This window comes from Mesoplodon densirostris, chromosome 10 (assembly GCF_025265405.1).
Source record: "Mesoplodon densirostris isolate mMesDen1 chromosome 10, mMesDen1 primary haplotype, whole genome shotgun sequence".
Lineage (NCBI taxonomy): Eukaryota > Metazoa > Chordata > Mammalia > Artiodactyla > Ziphiidae > Mesoplodon > Mesoplodon densirostris.
Window position 1 is genome coordinate 64,128,640 of NC_082670.1, and position 18,878 is coordinate 64,147,517.

The window sequence follows — 18,878 nt, forward strand, 5'->3', positions numbered from 1 at the left end:
GGTTCTATGTCCCTGGGAAATTCTTACACAGATCCTTAAGGGGTCACGTATGAAGAGAAATGTTTACTGAAGCATTATGTGTGTTGGCAGAAAGCAATCTGTGTGTCTACCGTGGACAGATAAAGCGTGTAGGCTCCCCATGGAGCAGCAGGCAGGAGGCGGAAGTACCAGATTTAGATGTAGTTGCATGGATGCATCTTCAAAACATAGAACTGAGTGAAAAATAGTATTTCTACGATTAGAAACGTGCACAAAATGATCGAATATTTCCTAAGAATGTACTCCAAAAGATACATGTCAGATTCATTTGCATGGTTGCCTACGAGGGGCCAGGACTTTGTGAGTTACATATAGAGATAATAAGGAATTTTTTTTAAAAAAGGAGGGCTGGCTAAAGTCAGCAGTCAGGTCTGAGAGCTCTGGGAGAACCAGGGGGCCCACATTGCCCCTGGAGAACTTTCCCAGGGTGCCCAGCCCTGACTGGACTTGACAAGGCCAACAGGGCCTGCCCCTGGGGGCCTCCGAAGCCCTACGAGCTGCCAGAGTGTTTCGGCCTCCAGAGCTTCTTCAGTGGGCGACAGGGGTGGGGGGAACTCAAGCCGAGCCCAGGGGCTGTAATGGGCAGAGAGGGTTTCTGGGACCCAGGGGGGCAGGGGCGGAGGGGAGAAAGCAGGGAGGCGGGGTGTCCAGAGAGGGAATGCAGGCGGGTGGGAGCTGACTCTGGCCACAAGGGCTCTCTCCTTCTCAGATTCAGGCCGTCTGACCAGTAGTTTCCTGATGGAGACTCTCTCCCACATGAGGCACTCAGCTGAAAGGCTCTCATGGGGACAAAGAGCACACAGCTGCAGGGGGACAGAGGTGCACCCAAGGCAAGGTCTTCCTCCCACCCCAGAAATAGCCTGTTCTGGCCACGGAGCCAGCAGTGTGAGCCCGCGGAAGTGAAGCAGGAGGGCCCTGGGGCTGGGAGGCGTGAAGGTGACCAGGACCATGACTGCCCTGAGGGGTGGTTCCAGGCACATTTTCTGAGGCCGCAGGGATGAGAGCAAGGGCCATAAGCAAGGAACACAGGGCCAGAATGAGGATGCACTTTCTCATAGAGCTGTCCAACAGTGCTTGGAGAGGTCGTGAGCACTCCACCATGAAGGTGTGCAAGCAGATATGAGATGGATCAGATGGGACCTTGGAACATGCTGTCCCCATCTCAAAGACATCGTCTTGCCCGGGATGCTGGTGTCCGCGGGGACATCTGCCTATCTCCCGGAGTGCCTCCTGTTGTGTCCATCCCACGGGGTGAGCCAGACGCCAGTTGCAGGAAACAGCCTGTGCCAGCTCCCATTTGAAGAGCAAATATTAGTCTTTTCAAGAGCTGCCTGTTCTCTGTCACTTGGCACGGAGGACACTGAACCGGGGGTGGGAGGGTGCCTCTTGGCCCCCATGCTCAGATGGAGTCTCTGGACCCGGGTCACTGCCACAATGTAGCTCCAAGGAACAACCCTCCCCCTGTCCAGGCAGGTATCCCCTCCTGGTGAGTGTGCGAGCAGTGGGCACTGGAGCCCCTACCTAGGGGAGGCTTGGATGGCACCGAGGCCCCAAGTCCCAGTACATGGCTCTCACATACTGTCCGGGCTGCTGCTGCAGAGGCAGGGGAGTGGACGTTTTGACCTAGACCTCAAGGTCTCTGGGCCCCAGTTCTGACATACATATATATGTCATATATATATAATATATATATATATATATATATATGTATATTATATATATGGTTTTAAAACCCTCTGATTACCAGGAAAGGGGAATGACCTGTTGCTGCTCCACTATCTCCCTTTGGGGAGACCTCTTCCAACTACTCCAACCAACAGAGCACCCCTTAGCCAAGCCCCGCTTCTTGCCTTGTTTCTTCTGTAATTTTCCTCATTTATTATCGACTCCTCCATTAGAGGCTTAGCTCCGTGAGCACAGGGCCTCTGCCTTGGTCGCTGCTTGGAACTGTGCACACAGTACGTGCTCAGTAACTGTTTGCTGAGTGAATATGATGACGTTATTACTTTGAAAATATTAAACCGATAGCATTCTCATCCGCTAAGCCCTGAACTCGTATTCCTCTGAAGCCCCTCCAGCAGGATGACTGGGGCGGGGTGGGGTGGGTGAAGCCATCTCAGGGAGAAGGGAGGATGGAGGGGGAGGCAGGAAAGCCCAGCCTCAGCTGGTGAGCGGTGGAAACAGAGGGGGTGCATCTCTCAGACGCGTGTCCTGGTATCATCCTCTGGGATGAAATCTTGAAGGGAAAGAAACTGAAAGCTGAAGATAGAGAGGGTGTGTGGCCCCCTCTGCATTGGAAGACGGCCCCCCAGGCAGCCTGTGGCCCTCAGGTGGCCCTGCTGGGTAAAAATGGTGGAGCTACAGATTTGATGGCAAGAAAGTTGGAGTGGGCGTCTTCTCTGAAGCCTCCCTCCACTCCCAGAGGCCTGGAAGGGTCCAGAAGTTCCTGTGTGCTCCACAGGGCACGGGGAAGGTGGCTGAGCTGGGGCTGGTGGGCCTGTCTCAGCACTGCCGGGGCCAGTGCTGAGGTGAGAGCAATTCATCCCCAGGGCTGGATGGAGGCACGGCTGAGCCTGGAGGGGTCTGAGGAGCCAGAGTGAGCTGAGGTGGGACCCCAGCCAAGAGAACAGACTGTGAGCTCATGAGCTATGAGTGTCCGGCCACCGTGAGTGTCCACCGAGACCCCAGTAGAAGACCCTAGCCCTAGCTTTGTGCCAGTCTCCGTTCTCTCCTGCCAGGAGGCCACCCGTATTGGACTCTGCCTTGTATCCTCTTCACCTACCTTTGCCAGCTCCTGCAGGAATAACGGGACCATCCCCCATCTCAGCTGTCCCACACAGCTCTCGCTTTCTGCCCCAGTCCCTCTGGAGTCACAGTGTAGGATGCCTGCAGGGACCCGCTTACACTCAGGCCTGCCCAGCCTGGCAGTGTGAGGGCATTGCCGTGGGCAGACCTTGAGGTGTGTTCTGCCAGTGAGACACGAGTTCCTGTTGGCAAAGCAGTGACCAGTTCAATAACCCACCTTGATTTTGGCTTTCTCCGTTTCCCTGCATCACACTTCTCTGTTCCCTGTTCCTGTTTCCTGGTCACAGGCTCTGCTTTCTGGGGACTCAGGCTACAAGGCCACCTAAGCCTCTGTGCTAGCAATTGCCTATTGGCACTTGGCTTCCCTCTCTGGCCCCTTCCGTATTTCCCTGTGTTGCAGGGGCTAGAAAGCTAAAGACTACCTTTCCCAGGCCACCATGCTGCTGGGGATCTAGATGTAACTTAGAGGGAAGCACTGTGGGAGAGAGTTGGGAGGCAGAAGGGAGATGGAGGCCTTTCTACCTGCGGTGCGGTGGCTGCCGGGTGGGATCTGGCAGATGTGAATTTTTGCAGCAGCAGGACACTTTGTTCCTTCTACTTCCTTGTCACCAGTTTAATGGATGTGCAAATAGGACACTGACAATAATTTCCTACAAGGTGGCAGCTGGGATGGTGTGACCATGAAGCTAGGTATGCCCTATTTTCCACTTCTCCAAATCTTTATACATTTAATTTCCTGCTTTTTTTTGACATCTTTATTGGAGTATAATTGCTTTACAATGTTGTGTTAGTTTCTGCTGTGTAACAAAGTGAATCAGCTATACATATACATGTATCCCCATATCCCCTCCCTCTTGCGTCTCCCTCCCACCCTCCCTATCCCACCCCTCTAGGTGGTCACAAAGCACCGAGCTGATCTCCCTGTGCTATTTTACATTTGGTAGTGTATATATGTCCATGTCACTCTCTCACTTTGTCACAGCTTACCCTACCCTCTCCCCATATCCTCAAGTCCATTCTCTAGTAGGTGTGTGTCTTTATTCCCATCTTATCCTAGGTTCTTCATGACTTTTTTTTTTCTTAGATTCCATATATATGTGTTAGCATACGGTATTTGTTTTTCTTTTTCTGACTTACTTCACTCTGCATGACAGACTCTAGGTCCATCCACCTCACTACAAATAGCTCAATTTCGTTTCATTTTATGGCTGAGTAATATTCCATTGTATATATGTGCCACATCTTCTTTGTCCATTCGTCTGTCGATGGACACTTAGGTTGCTTCCATGTCCTGGCTATTGTAAATAGAGCTGCAATGAACACTGTGGTTAACTTCCTACTTTAAATCTCTTGCTGCACGAAAGACCTAGAGTGTTTTCTCTTTCCTGCACTGACCCATGACTGGTTTGGCTTCCTCTCCTCCACCATCTACCACACCACCAGGCTCAGATGGAGGGAATCTGAAAGGCCACACACTTACCCAAAGAGACGTCCAAAAGGAGATTGAGAGTCAGACTCTGTTGGTTGCCTACTCAACAACCATCTTCCCTTATCAGGTCAATCCTTCTTCCTTATCAGATCAACTTCCCTCTGGAAGCCTGGTCTCTCTTGCAGCCAGGGCTTGGGTGTGTGACCTAGTCCTGGCTAAGGAACCTGAAGAGAGTATGTAGAAGGTGGGTTCTGGGATAGCTTATCTTCCTGACAAAAGGAGACACACAGGAAGCACTCTCCTCCCTGCCAGTGGATGGAGTTCTGTGAGAACATGATGCTTGGGGCAGAAACAGGTGTCTTGCAGTCAAGAGGGGGTAAGTCTGTGGATGAAAGTCAACACATCGAGGATGGCAGCGTGGACAGGTAGAAAACATCTAGGTCTATGTTGACGTTATTGAACCTCTGAATTAACTCTGGAGCCCCCTACTTCTCGTGGGCATCACCCTGGCAGGACCCCTTCCCTCTGGGCCACATAGAGGCTTGTTCAGAGCTCTTCAAAGTTTTTTCCATGCCAGTATGCTGGGCTCAGAGATGCTGGGATCTCTGGGAGCTGGGCTGGGACTAGGGTGAGGCAAGTGAGGCACTGTCCTTGGCTGCAAAATTTAAGGAGGGTCACAAAAAACTCAGTAGGTAATCAGGATAAACGATATTTTACAGGACCTTAACTCCCTGACCGGGGATCGAACCTGTGCCCCCTGCAGTGGAAGCACAGAGTGAGTCCTAACCACTGGACCACCAGGGAATTCCCTTTAATGTAATATTTAAAAAAAATCAAAACTAATGTAAAAATACAAAGCCAACGAAAAAGGTCAAGATTTTTAAATAAAGACGATGAAGATTCAGGGTCACCAACCAGGTCTGCTTCTATGTTTCTACACAGGGCAAAGCCAGTAAATGTCACCTATGACAATTCATACAATGAGGCAGGGTTCTGGGACTGTGAGAACTGGGTTCAAGGCCGGGCTGTACCAGTGACTTGCTGGTGATCCCAGGCAAGTCCCTTCCCTCCTCCCTGGACATAATCTGCCCTGCATGGGGGCTGGGGCATTGCCAGGTTGGCCTCCGGACCCATCCTCCTCATCCCCATGACCTGCAGAGGTTACTGTCCCTCTTTCTGTGAGGCTGTGTCCTGGCTATTAATATCTCGGCCATCCCTGGCCTGATCAGGGTGTTTAATGACTGCCAGCTGTGGCTCCGGCCTGCTTCCCCGGGAGAAATAAGAGCAGTTGCTGTTCCCACGTGGGGGTGGGGGTGGGCCTTGCTCATTAAAACAGGCCCTGGGCAAGTGATGGGAACTGAGGCGCTGAGACCAACTCTTCACCCCACCTGGCCTTGCCCACCAGATGGAGGTGCCTGGGGATACAGACTCCCTGCACCCCAGACCCCCGGGGGCTGCCCTGGTCTCCCTAACTCCTGCCTGGGCCCTGTTGCCTTAGGTCAGTTTCCAACAGCCTTGGGACTTCTCCCCAGATGCCCCACAGACATTAGCTTCAGCATGTCCCAAACCAGGGCCTCCCTCACCTGGATGATGGACTGGCAGCTTTTCCTTGGTCTGTCCCTGGGGCCCTTCTCAGCAGCCCGAGTGGCCTGCCCCAAACCCACCCTCATCCCCTTGGCCTCATTTAAGAAGTCCCCCCTGAATTCCTACTGCAAAGGGCTCCCCGCACCTGCTCACCTTGATTCAGGTGTCCCTGGCATCTCTCATGCTCCCTTGGGATCTGTAGACTACTACCTAGTCCTCAGGGACTACCCCTCACCTGGGAAGGTGCTCCCTATCCATTCTACTGGCAGACTGGTCACCCTCCTTGGGCAGGAGTCATCCACATGGTGGTCGTCTGTGCCGGGATGGTGAAGGGCTACTTGTCTTTGTCTTCCCAGAGGGAGCCCACCTGAGTTAACTGGGCTTTGCACTCAGGGTATGGGGTCAGCCTTGGTCAAGGGTCAGGGCCTAGCCTGTGGGCAACCAGAGGTCTGGTTCCACCTGGGGTCATAGCTGGGTCTGGGACGGGACTCACTGCCACAAGGTCAGGGACCTTGATCTGAGGGCCAGGTCCTGGGTCTCCTTAATCCCAAACTGTCCCTGGGGTCATCAGTCCTGTGTCCTCACCACTTCCTCTCTCTTGTATCTCGTTCTGAAATGGAGCTGAGGAGAGAGGCCTGCCCTCTGTGTCCACTGGCCTCCTGGGGAGGGGCCTGCACTCAGGTATTTGGGTCCTTAAGGCCAACCTTGGTGATGTCCTTGAGGCACCACCAGGTGGCAATAGAGATGAGCTGGTCTGGTCTGTGCCGGGACAGGCAGGAGAGGGACCGGGGAGCTGGAGGAAAGAGGGGCTGCAGGAGAAATTCTGCTCGTGGTCACCCCTATTCCACTCCGTAGGCAGCCTGGGATGTCTGCTCATGACCTCTGCTGGCCAGGGAGAGCGTCTCACCTTCTCCCCATTCCTGAATGCTCCCCACTCCCAGGGGTTGGGGTGTGGGGAGCTTTTCACCTCCTGCTACCTCCGAGGTGGGGCCCCACTTCTGTCCTCCCTTTTTTGTCCCTGTCTTGGGCCTCTCTCTCTTTTATTCACTTTTTACCCTCCTGGCTGATAACTCTGCTTCTCCCCAGACATGACTCACAGACATGGTGGGATTTCAGGCACGGTGGTGGATGGGCCGGGTCCAGGCAGGAAGTTTGCAGGAAGGGGAAGCCAGGGAGGTCAGCTGGAGCAGTGGCTTTGAATCCATTCCTTGCTGACCAGCGTCATCTTCTTCACCCTGCAGCCTCTGTGTCTAAACCTTTCGATTCTATTCTATTCTGTATTGTTTCTGTTTTGGTGACATCTGCTCTGTCCTCTATCTGCCACCTCTTGGCAACATGGTCATCTCACACCCCATGTGCTCCTTGGGTGCAGGTACCCCCATGTAACCATTTTTGGGACCGAGGGCAGCTCTGTCAGCTGTTTTGTATAGGTCCAAGAATAGAACTATCTCTTCTTGGTTGGATTCAGGGGGTGGGAGGACGCTACGAGGACGGGGTATAACTTCACCACCCTCAGAGGAGAGAGGGTACCACTCAACAAGATGTGAGTTGAAAGCCCTTAGAACTGTGTGTTCCTCACATGGAAGCCAGAGGGGCAGTGGCACCTGGCTTCAGTGATGTCTTGGACCAGCCCTCCTTGGGATGGGGGTGGGGGGCATGGCCGCAAGTTGGAAGCTGGTCTCCATTTGAGCCCACATGGGAACACCAACCACCAGGAAAACCAAGCGAATCCAACCCAGTGTTTATTGTTGCACAAGCCTGTTTGCAGTCCCAAGGGGATCTTCTGGCTGGGGCGTGAGTAGGAAGCCGTGTGGCCACAGGGGTGCAGGGCGGACACAGGACATGACAACCACCAGGCTCTTGTCCAGATGATACATGGGCTGGAGGACTCCTCAGCCACACTCCAGGGAGGGTGGGGTGGGAATGGGGTTTGGGGGATGGCGGTAATAACAATATCAGTGGTGATACAAATAAGCAAGAGGATCCAGCTTGTTACGATATATAAAAGGCAGCAGTTAAGAGTCTGTGCTTTCACTTTCCCATCAGCAAGATCTGAGTTCAAATCCTGTCTGTGTGACAAGATGAGGTACCTGCTCTCTGTGAGGCTCACTGTGAAATAGGGACAGTAGTGCCCGCCTTGCTGGGTTGCTCTGAGGATTAAGGGGCCCAAGAGTGTACATCTCTGAGCCCGGTCCTAATAGTTGGCACATAGGTAGGCAGCCAGGGGCAGCTCCCACAGCCCACAAGGATTGGTAGGGCTGGCGGCAAGCCCCTGAAACTCATCCCGGGATGACTCCACTTTAGCGGGGACTATGAAGATAGCTGCCCTCCCCAAACTAAAACCCCTTGTTTACAACCGCATCTGCCGGAGGCAGAAAAACTCATTCACCTTGAAGAGCTAGCAGCTATGAGGAGGCACTGAGGGAGGGGACCGCATCTTTGGAGAGATGCCTGAACGGTGATGCTTAACCCAAAGGAAACTGACAGCAATGGTGGAACTTCAGGCGCTGTCGAGGTGGCGGTGGCAGGTGACCTTTCGGGGCAAGACCTTTGTCCCCTCAGATCACACCACGTTCCCACATGCATTGTCAGGGGATAAGGCGGTGGCCCTCCTCGGATGGGTAGTGAGATCTACCGGGGGGGTGGAACCAGGTGAGAGTATGCAGATTTCTTGTCCTTAATGGGTAGAGGGGGCCTTTGGGGGCGGAGTCTGAAGACTGAACTCCACCCCGCATCTTCTAGGTAGGAGCTCCCAGCTCTCCCGCGTCGTCTCCCCAGGCAGGCGCAAGGGCAGCGTTCTGCAGCGGCTTCCGGACAGTGAGCTGGGGGTGCCCGGGCAGCCTCCGAGCTCAGGGCTGGGGCTGACCTCGCCTGGCAGGCCTCTGCCCCCGGTGCCGCGCGGGGTGGGCGGCGGTGCGGACGGGAGGGGCCGCCCACCCGCCTGGGCACCTGGCGGTCAGACCAGGGAGACTTCGGCCTGGAAGCTGGAGGAGCGGCGCGCGCCGGGGCTGACGCGGGTCAGCATGGAGACCTGCGTGCTGCACGTGGCCCCGCTGCTGCCTGCTGACGGGTGCTGGTATTTGGGGTTCCAACCCAAGACGCCCTGCAGATGCCAGCGCCGCCACTTCCGCCGCAGCTCTGCCTGCACCTGGGAGAAGGGAGGGTGGTCAGGCCCGCCCCTATGAAGCCTCCTGCATTGCTGATTGGGCTGCACTCCGTCCAGGGTGCCTGAGCCAGACAGTCATAGCCTCTTGCGGAATCTAACTTGAAAGGCCAGATGCTACCTTGGGCAGTGCAGAGATGGGACCTCCTAGGGGCCAGGTCAAATCAAGGGATTGGAGTGGGGGGAGGTGGGAGCCAGAGAGGATCAGAGGATTCAGTCCAGGGAGGGAGAGGTATGCGACCCAATCTCCTGATCCCTGCCCTCCAGCTCACCTTGAGCTCATCCAAATAGACTTCTGTGCTTTGTAACCAGGGCTCCACAGTGACTCGGCCTTCACTTCACCCATCCCCACTCACTCTGCACACAGCCACCTAACACAGCACTTCTAAAACTCTGATGTGCACATGAATCCCCTGAGGTTTTCTTAAAAGCAGATTCATTCAGAGTCAGCAGGCCTGGGGTGGGCCCAGAAATCAGCATTTTAAACAAGGTCCTAGGTGCCATCACTGATTTACTAGTCTGAGGACCACACTTGGAGTAGCAAGGTTTGACTCTTCTTTGCTCTGCACATATCCCGTCAGGGGTTCTGGACCTTGGGGCTACCAGAGTTCTGTTCCTTGACCCCCAAGGTCTGAGAGGGGCTTACCTCGCCATTGAGGAAGCAGTAGAGGATGGCCACCACAAAACCCTGGGGAGGAAGGGAGCGGGAGAGGTGAGGTAGACAGACCCTGGGAGCCCCAAACCCTGCCCCACCCCTGTGTCCCCCTGGTGAGACAAAGGGCCAGACATACAGTTGGTGCTTAATAAATACTTATTGCAATGAAAAGATTGGAATCTAGCGGCAAGAGGCCAAGGCCCCAGGTGAATTTCCCCCCTTAAAGCCCGGAGAAGAACGCAGCCTTAAGTACACAGCTCATACCTGGAAAGACCCCACGACGAGCTCAAAGACCATTTTCACTTCAGCCTTAAAGTTGTCGGGGAAGAAGGCAAACATGATGTAGTGCGCTCCGAACAGGGGGATCAGCAGAAGGGTGGACTTGGCCAGCCTCCTGGGGGCAGGGGAGGGGCAGGCAGTGGGTATGGGTGTCCACACATGTGGGCACACGGGGCACAGAAGACGGGGACAACGACCAGGATGTGTGAGGATAGACTGTTGGTTCCCATCAGTCCTATGTCCACAACTGTTTCTGTTCCATATCTGCAGTGCCTATGACCTCATGCCCGCTGGGCCTCCTCCCTTGGACTTCCAGCTCCAGTGAAGGAGGGACAAAGGGAAGAGGTGGCTTTACCAGAACCCAAGGACAGGGCTACCTGGAAAGGGTTGGGATCCTGACGGTAGAGGCCTTACTAAGTAAGTGCTAAAATCAACATGGGAGGAGTCCCTTGAATGAGATGGGAATATGTTGAGAAGGGCTTCTTGAATGAGCTTGAGCCACAAAGAGATATAGTCAGTGCCAGAGACCATGCCAGAGTCAATGCTGGAGCCATGAGAGAAAGTCTGTAGCTTCCCTCCCCTTTGTCCTATCTAATACCCTTCCAGAGCCTCCCACTGGTCAAATTTAACTAGAAGTCAGTGGATAAAGAATCCTAGCAAATGTAGCTTGCAAGGAGAGAGAAACCCCTCTATTTTCACTTTCTGGAGGAGAGAGTATAAAGGAGGGCCAGGGCTGAATCCCAAGGATTACGTGTAATAGTGGTATTTCAGGCTCTATGGCCGCTAACGGGGATAGTTTCTTGAGCAACAGGAGATCCTGGTTTCCCTTCCCCTGGTCTCAGTTTCTCCAATCTGTACAATGGGGCAAGTGTATGCTCAACATGGTCAAGTAATAGAAGTGGGGCCCACTGTAAACTTGGAAGCGCTTCGGGTGCTATGAAATACAGTGCATTTACGAGAGACCAATACTCCACTGGAAATGAGGGCGTTTGGGAAGGAAGTTTTTGTAATTGGGCTGCTGACCACAGATGCCCAAGGCCACTCGGGATGATGATGGGTGCTCAAGTTTGTGCCTGGTCACCAAGGATGACTCAGGGTCAACTAGTAAAGCCCTGTCTTTGGCTCCTCCGCTGTATCTACTTCCCCAGGAGTTGCCACCTTTTCTGGGATTACGCCCCTTTCCGCCCCCCCGCCCCCGCTCCCCACACCAGTACACGCACCCCCAGAATTCTCTGGAGGACTAGCTCCTCCTTCACTGGCCATGTGTGCTCAGCAGGGTCCGCAGTCACTCTAATGACCTGCCCCTTTCCTTGGAGCAGAGTTCATCCTGTTCCAGGCCTCCCAGCCACTTGACCTCATAGCTGGTCCAGACAGTGTGAACCCACGGTTCCCTGGCTGGGGGAGGTCTGAGGGGTGAGTGTGTCTCTGCCTCTGTGTCTCCTGCCTTGGCAGTCAGTCCAGGTAGGCCTAGCCCTGAGCCCGAGGACCCACAGCAGACTGGGGGGCAGAGGAGCTGGCCTTGCCCCTCCCACTCCTTCCTGGACCTGGTCCCCAGCCACGCCAGTATCCCGAGCACTGCCCACCGCTCCTTGACTGCAAACCTATCCCACGCGCCTGAGGCTGACAGATGGAGGCTTTCTTTAAATTGGAGGCTTGTGGGGAGGTGGAGAGTGGGAGCTGACAGTCCCTCCACGGGGAGCTCCATCTCCTACTCCCCCCACCCCTCCTGCATGCCGACAGCTGTTCAGTTTCCACCTCACCCACGTGGACCTGGTGATGACCAGCTCTCTTTGCCTCAGATTCAAGCCCTTTTGAGCAGTCGTATGTTGGGGAAAACAAGGCCCCACAGGGAAAGTAGAGGAGGAGGGGGCACAGGCCTGATGTGCTACCCCCTGGCAGACTGCAGACCCCTGCAGGGCCTTCCTTTCTCAAACTGGAAGGGAAGCTCCACCTCCACACCCCGAGGGAGGAAGTGCTGTTACACCAGGAACGGGAGTCTTAGTCTCATCAGAGAGAATCACAAGATTCCAGAATAGAATCCTAAATCCAGCAGCTCGTGACATTCTAGCCAGGAATCTTAGAACCACAGCACAGATTCCCCAGAGAGAAGCCAGGCCCAGGAGAACATTCTAGATCACAGGACTGGAAGGCCCCTGTGGGACACCCCAGGTTTGTCTTGTCTGTGCGGTGCTGATAGTCAATCTCCTGTTCCCATTTGTGGGCATACAGACCGACTCACCCTCCCACAGCCACCCCATTCATGTTTCTGTATTTCTGTCTTCCAGCCTTATTGTTCTCATGAAAGCCTGCCTGTTCTCCAGGCCCCCCAAGCACAGGAAGAGCCCTCACACCCTTCCAAGCAAGGATATGACCCCTGTCCCACAGACACAGTGCCCTCCCCCTGCCAAGACGATGTGCTCCCAAACCCTAGAGGAGGAGGGAGTATGTGTCAGTTTCCTCATCTGTGAAATAGGGACAATTTGGAGGAGACTGTACAGACGAAATGAGATGATGCTTGGAAACCCCGTTGCACACACCTGGCAGGTAACTTGTGGATGCCGTTACTACGCTCAGGGAGGACTGAGTCCCGAATATGGCCATTTCCTTGGTAGACTGGGGGCTCCCCCGGGGCAGGCATCTACTGTGCCCCTTTTCTGTGCCAGGCCCATGCCAGGGACTGGGCACACGGTGTGAACAGGACACAAGTTATCTACTGTGTTCTCGAGCTCCCTGGCTTGACAGCAGATACACAGCAGGGCCGATCACCTGCTAGGTAAGTCATGTAGGAGAAGCAGACCTGGGACTCATGGGCTTGGTGAGGGTGGGACTGGGCAGGGGACACTTGTGCACTGAGCCAGGCCACGGGGGCAGAGGTGGGCAAGAGCAAGGTGTCTTTCTGATGATGCTGGAGGGGGGCTTCCAGGGGATGTGGGATGATTTGTGGACTGGGGCTGGGGATACCGGGAGAGCCGGGGCCCTGGGCTCATACTCACGAGTATGGGCTGCTGTCACTCTTCCCGACATCTGGGGCCCGCAGTTTGTGAACCAGGATTATGATGATGCGAATAAAGAGGATGAAGTTCACCTGGTGGGTGGGGGCCAAGGTCCGGCGGTCAGAGAGGGGAGGCAGGGTGTCCAGCCCCCTGGGCTGATGGCCTGTCTTCTTCCCCAGGGCCCAGCTATCCATCCATCTTACCTCTACCCTAGCTCTTCCCGCTTTGGGAAAGTCATCCAGGAACTCTCCCTCACATCCCTAAGGGCTGGGCCTCCCAATCTGCTTTCTCTACTCTAGAGGAAGAACTGGTGGGGAAAGGGATGGGGACAGTCCTGCATTAGGCATTGGGAAGCCCAGGGTTCAGTTCTGACCTAGACACGCATTTCCTGTGGGACCTTGGTCCGTTGTCTACCCACTCCGGGCCTGTCTCCCCACCCCTAAGTGGTGGGAGGAGGCCTTACCAAGATGGAGGCGAGGATGGGGGCCTTTATGATCCACCACAGTGAGGAGATGATGGTATCCCAGCATCTGGGCAGGGTATGGTGGGGGAGAATGAGAGAGATTGTCCTCGGCCAGAGAGAGTCAGCAGTCCTCCTGTTGTCCCCGGCTCTGCCCCCAAACCCTTCAGAGACCACTGGCCCAGAGTCTCTTACTCCCTGGTCCCCCTCATCCCACCCGGGGGATCTGCCAGGAGGAGGGCGTGGGGTGACAGCTCACCCGTAATCCTCAAAATGGATTCTGATGATGGTCCACACCATGGTGAATGTGCTGGGCACCCCTGTCAGGGCCAAAGGAGAGAGAAAGAGGAGAGAGTGTGGCAGGAAGAGGGGGAGATCAAGGAGGAAGAGCCAGGAAGAGGCAGGGAGAGAAAAGGGTGGGTTTCCAACATGGCCACCTATGGTGGCATATATAGGTAGTTCAGTGCGCAAAGATGCCTCACCGAGGGGGTGAAGCTCTATGTCTGAGGGACTGTGTCTGCCTAAAGGGGACTCGTTTTCTCATTTTGGCAGAGGCACTGTATAGATGAGCAGTGGCCCTGTGTGTTTCAAGGACTGGAGGGGAAATGGAAGGATGCTCAGAGAACCTGTCTGTTCCACAGGTCAGCTCGAGGTGCAGCTGCAGCCAGAAGGCACCTGCCCAGGGGTCAGACAATGGGAGGACTTTTATCAACCCATGGCCAAGTGCCTTGCAGGCAGGATCTGCAGCCCAGCAAGACCTAAGGCAGCAGGCTGGGTTGGTACCCACCCCCTAATGAGCTCCCCAGGCTTTGCCCCCTTGTTCCCAGCCTGGCAGCCCTCCCTGGTACCATACCCCAGCCGATGAATATGTACCCCCAGAAGTACTTCCTCTCGGAGAAGAAGGAGACGGCGAGCAGGGTGTGCAGGTAGAGGCCCTCCACCAGCAGCCAGAAGAAGTTGGCCATGACACAGTACTGGAATAACACCACGGCAGCCTTACAGCCCACCTGCAGGGGGAGGAGAAGAGGGGGGCCCAGTGGAGCTAGCAGGGGTCCCTGCCTGCCCACATCTCTGTCTTGGGTGACAAACAGGACTGCAGTACAGCCAACTTACTCTCTTAGTTATTTCTGTATTATTCCCTTAGAAATAATATACTCAGTGGTTTTCCCATTATCCCTAATTTTAGATCATCTGATGCTTTGGAATAAGCTTGCAATTTTAATTATCCACCCATCAATTTATCATCTATTCATCTTCCTATCTATATATCTATCCACCCACCTACCCATCCAACCATCCACCTACCCACCTATTTATCCATTTACTTACCCACCCACCCACCAGACATCCACTGCCAACTCACCCATCTATCCATCTACCATCCATGCATCCAACCATTAACTATCTATCTGCATCCATCATCTTCCATCTATCAGTCCATCCACAGACTCACCTATCTCTCCATTCATCTACTATCCACATACTAGACATCCACTACCAACCCACACACCTAGACATCTATCCATCCATTCATTTGTCCACTTGTCCATCAATCTGCTCATCCATCCACCCACCAATATACCCCCATCCATGATCTATCCAATTTTTCTTACTTTATCCATCTATCCTTCCACTTAAGTCATCCACACACTATTTACTCAGTCATCCAGCTACCAACCCATCCACTTACCATCTCCGCTACTCATTTATCTTACTCCTATTATGACTGAAGGTAGCTGGAAGACATATGAGGGAGAATTCTTGCTTGCATTAGCAAGAATCCCTTGAAAGTGTAGGGATATGGGCTGTGGACTGTGGAGTGGGGTTTAGATGGAATTGTTGGGGGAAAGATGGGGACGGAGAAGAGGGAAGAGGAGGGTGAAGTAGAAGTTAGGAAAAAGAGGAGAGTGGAGGGATGATCATTCCTCCTGGGGGCCAGGGGAGCTAGAGGAAGAAGGGCTTCCCCAGGCAGGTGAGGACAATGGAGGAGTTAGGGAGACCCCTGGGCAGGGCAATCAGGGGCTCTGGGCAGCCCAGCTTGCATGATTAGGAGGTCTTCTGGGCCATCTGTCCTCTCCCAGAAACTATCTGCCGTTTCAGATTGAGCCCAGATACCTGTAAGCCAGAGCTTAAAGCCACCCTCCTCCAGGAAGCCCCCCTGCTTTCACTCCTCCTGTGCCCTCTGCTTTGAGGCACCCTCAGAGAGCAGCCTACCCTCCTCTCCCGATGGTTGGAAAGTCCTTCCTCAGGTCTTACTTCAGTCCCTCCTGTTACAGGCAGCCTCTTTCCCCCACCTTCCCTCATCTGCTTTACAGCAAGAATAACTCAGCTCTTTAATAGGACAATTATCTGTGCTTTTCCTTGTCTTAGAAAAGCTTCACAGAGCTGCTAATGAATCGGGAAGCTCATTTCCACAATTATACCTCAACAAGTGCGCTGGAGGCTTCAGGCTGCTCCCCAGCCTCCAGGGCTCACACCGCACAGGTCTGAGCCCTACTCCCAGGCGGGATCATCTGAGGCGCTCTGGGAATGGCCAGGGTGGCTCCCCTGGGTGTTCCCTTCCCTTTGTCGAGATGCCTGAGATACCACCATCACTCTCTGGAGAAAGTCACTTTTTTTTTTTTTTTGGCCACACCTCGTGGCTTGTGAGATCTCAGTTCCCAGGTCAGGGATCAAACCTGGGGCCTTGGCAGTGAGAATGTGGAGTCCTAACCACTGGACAGCCAGGGAACTCCCTGGGGAGATTCAATTTCACTCTCTGGGGAGAAGGTACTTCTGACCCCTGAAATAATGCACTGCCTCTGAGGTCACTCATGAGGCAAAAAGTCACTGATCACAAGGGACGAATGGGAGCCAGGGCTGGTCTTGAGCTCTCTGTCTCAGCTCAGGGGGCACTCAGGGAGGAGGCCCTGAGCACAGAATCACCTGGAGATGGACCCCTTAGTGATGGGCGATGAATTCCTTAAATGCTCTCTTAACCTCCCTTGCCTAGGAAGGTCCAGAGTGACTGAGGGCAGGGGAAGGATAGAAGAGGAGGAGGGCTGTGTGGGTTTGGACTGGCTCCAGAAGGCAATGTGGGGAGTAGGAAGGGGGGCACGGTGAGCAGAGCCATGGTATGCAGATGGCAGAGAGGAGGGATGGAAGGAGGCTTGAATTTCCTTGCACAATGGGGAAACTGAGGAAGGGATTTCCCTAAGGTCACATAGGACGTTAGCAGCAGAGGCGGGAAGGGGGCTGTGGGCTCTGGCATGAAGTGTACCACTTTGCACCCAGGAGAGGTGTTTTTCATTGGCAGGAGTAGGTGTGTGAACTCCCAGATGGTCCAGCACCATCTCCTGCCGCCGGGAGGGAAGTGGGATCCAAGGAGCTGGCAGGCAGGGTCGGAGGGGGGCCATCTTTAGAGAGAGAAAGAGAAAGAGAGAGGGAGAGAGAGAAAGGGAGAGAGAGAGAGAGAAAAGGGGAGACAGGAGGGAGGAGAGGGAGGAGAGGAGATTCAGGTGAGAGATGGCAGAGGTGGGCCAGGGAGGTGGGCCTGGGCGGGTCCTCACCGAGCCCTTGGAGCAGTGGTCCGACTCCCCGCTGTCGAAGAGGGCCAAGTCTTTGATGAAGACAGCGGTGGCCCTCAGGATGAAGGATATGAAGAGATGCATGTGGATGTAGTTCCGCGTGCAGTGGAGCTTCCTGTGGGAGGTGGCCAGATCTGGGAGGCCGAAGGGGCCTCAGACCCCCACCCTAACCAACACATCCAGTGCTCTGAGGAAGGGTAGGGCTTGTAGCCTCTGAATGCAGACCCTACCCCAAAGGGGGGCCCTGTCCCCAGGTATCCTACCCATGTGTGCAGCCTGGCTTGCAGGTGCCTCATTCCAGGGCACAGGCCCCGCCCTCTGGTGCCCTATCCCTGGGTACAGGGCATCCTGTGAGGGATGAGGCTGACACAGGTGAACACTTCGAGCACCCTGCTGTCTCTAGGGGAGGCTGGCCTGGCGGGGGTGCTGGGGCAGGACTGTGTGCTGCCTGGGAGCTGACAGTGGAGGGGTCAGAGCATGCCTGGGTGAGGAGTGACCTGGCTGGTCTGCTTTGAGACCTGTTGCAGGAGCTGGTCCTCACCTGAACAGGCTCAGGATGGCAGTGGCGACCAGGAGGGTGGCGAGGGACAGGCTGTAGCCGACGGTGTAGCCAGTCTTCACAGAACTGTAGAACATTGTCTGCTGCTGCTAGAGGGAGGTGGGTGAGGATCTTGGGCGGGGGTGGGGGGACTCACCTAGGGGGTGTTGGCAGAGGTGGGGTGCCCTATACATCCTGCTTCCCATCCCTGCCTTGGCAGATGAGGAGGCTGAGGCCCAGGGCTCCCAGGAGTAGCAGAGTGGCCCCTTCCAGTTCCCAGAGCCCCTTCCTCCCTGGTTTCCACAGATGAGACAGGACTGCTTCCCAGGGTGGGGCGGGGGTTGAATGCCCTTTCTCTGCTCCTTCACAAGGGAAATGTCAGTGGGGGAAGGAGCGAAGACCTCACACGACCCATTGGTCCATCCATTCATTCTTCAGTCACGTGTCCAGCTTTTCCTTGGCCCGTCCCTGGGGCCCTTCTCAGCAGCCCGAGTGGCCTGCTTCTGGGCCAGCTCTGGGCTTGGCATCCTCAAGCACAAGACTGCTTGCCCTTCAGGCCCCCCACATGAGGCCCTCTTGCCAAGTGGCCAGGAATGGACAATGGTAAAGAAGATGCTAGGGGGAGGGTAATTTCCCATTTGGGACTCTCAGAGGCTGGATTTAGCAGGAGGAGGGCAATCTGGCCTTTATGGGGAGGAGGGACAAAGCTGGACACCAAGGGCTTCCTGCTGTCCCCTCCCCATGGACACACATGCAGAGCCATGGTCACTGGACGGCCCCTCCTTCCTCCCCACCTTCCACACCCTGCTGGAACAGAGGCCAGTGGTCAAGAAGGATCCTGCCCAGGGATCTGGTGGGCTTTTAAGGCCTCTGAGGAAATTGCTGCCCTCTTGGGAGGAGTGAAAGCCTTGTCTGTGAAGGGCTTTGGGGGTGGGACAGAGGTCATCACAGACAGACTACATTCACCCACCAAAGCAGTGAGTGGCTCCTAGCTCAGGACTTCAGTTATACTCCAGCCTCCCCATCAGTATCCTTCCCTGGCTCCTGGCCCCACATCCTTACAGAGACCACCTATGCTTCACCTGCTCCAGGGCAGATCCCCATCCTGGGACTGAGGACAATGGTCCTGTTCCTGTCCCTGCCCCTGATTGGCTCCTGGGTATCTGAGGCTGGTTCCTTCCAGGATCTGCACCTCAGTTTCTCTTCTGCATGTGACAGGTGGGATGGGCTCTGTCTGCCCTGCCAGGGCTGGATCAAGGCTCCCACAAGGGAGTGGGGTGGCCTGGCCTGGGGGTGCTGCTTCTGCTTTGATGCTGTGAGTCATCCTCCCGGAAGCCCCCTCCTGGACCCTGTCAGGGGAGCCAGGG

The 18,878-nt window shown here is 54.9% G+C and overlaps 1 protein-coding gene across 2 annotated transcripts in view; it reads right to left on the minus strand.

Annotated features, from left to right (window-relative positions):
* Positions 1-8,813: 8,813 nt before the first annotated feature.
* VIPR1 (vasoactive intestinal peptide receptor 1) overlaps positions 8,814-18,878 on the minus strand; it is a 31,206-nt gene continuing 21,141 nt past the window's right edge. Inside the window, exons 5-13 of one of the 2 annotated variants that reach the window (XM_060109732.1) lie at positions 17,515-17,618; positions 16,956-17,088; positions 14,261-14,414; positions 13,667-13,727; positions 13,411-13,477; positions 12,948-13,039; positions 9,940-10,069; positions 9,667-9,708; positions 8,814-9,005 (exon numbers count right to left, since the gene is read on the minus strand). In XM_060109732.1, coding sequence (XP_059965715.1) covers positions 8,814-9,005; positions 9,667-9,708; positions 9,940-10,069; positions 12,948-13,039; positions 13,411-13,477; positions 13,667-13,727; positions 14,261-14,414; positions 16,956-17,088; positions 17,515-17,618 — 975 coding nt within the window. The remainder of the gene's footprint in view (positions 9,006-9,666; positions 9,709-9,939; positions 10,070-12,947; positions 13,040-13,410; positions 13,478-13,666; positions 13,728-14,260; positions 14,415-16,955; positions 17,089-17,514; positions 17,619-18,878) is intronic. The other variant, XM_060109733.1, reaches the window with a different exon arrangement.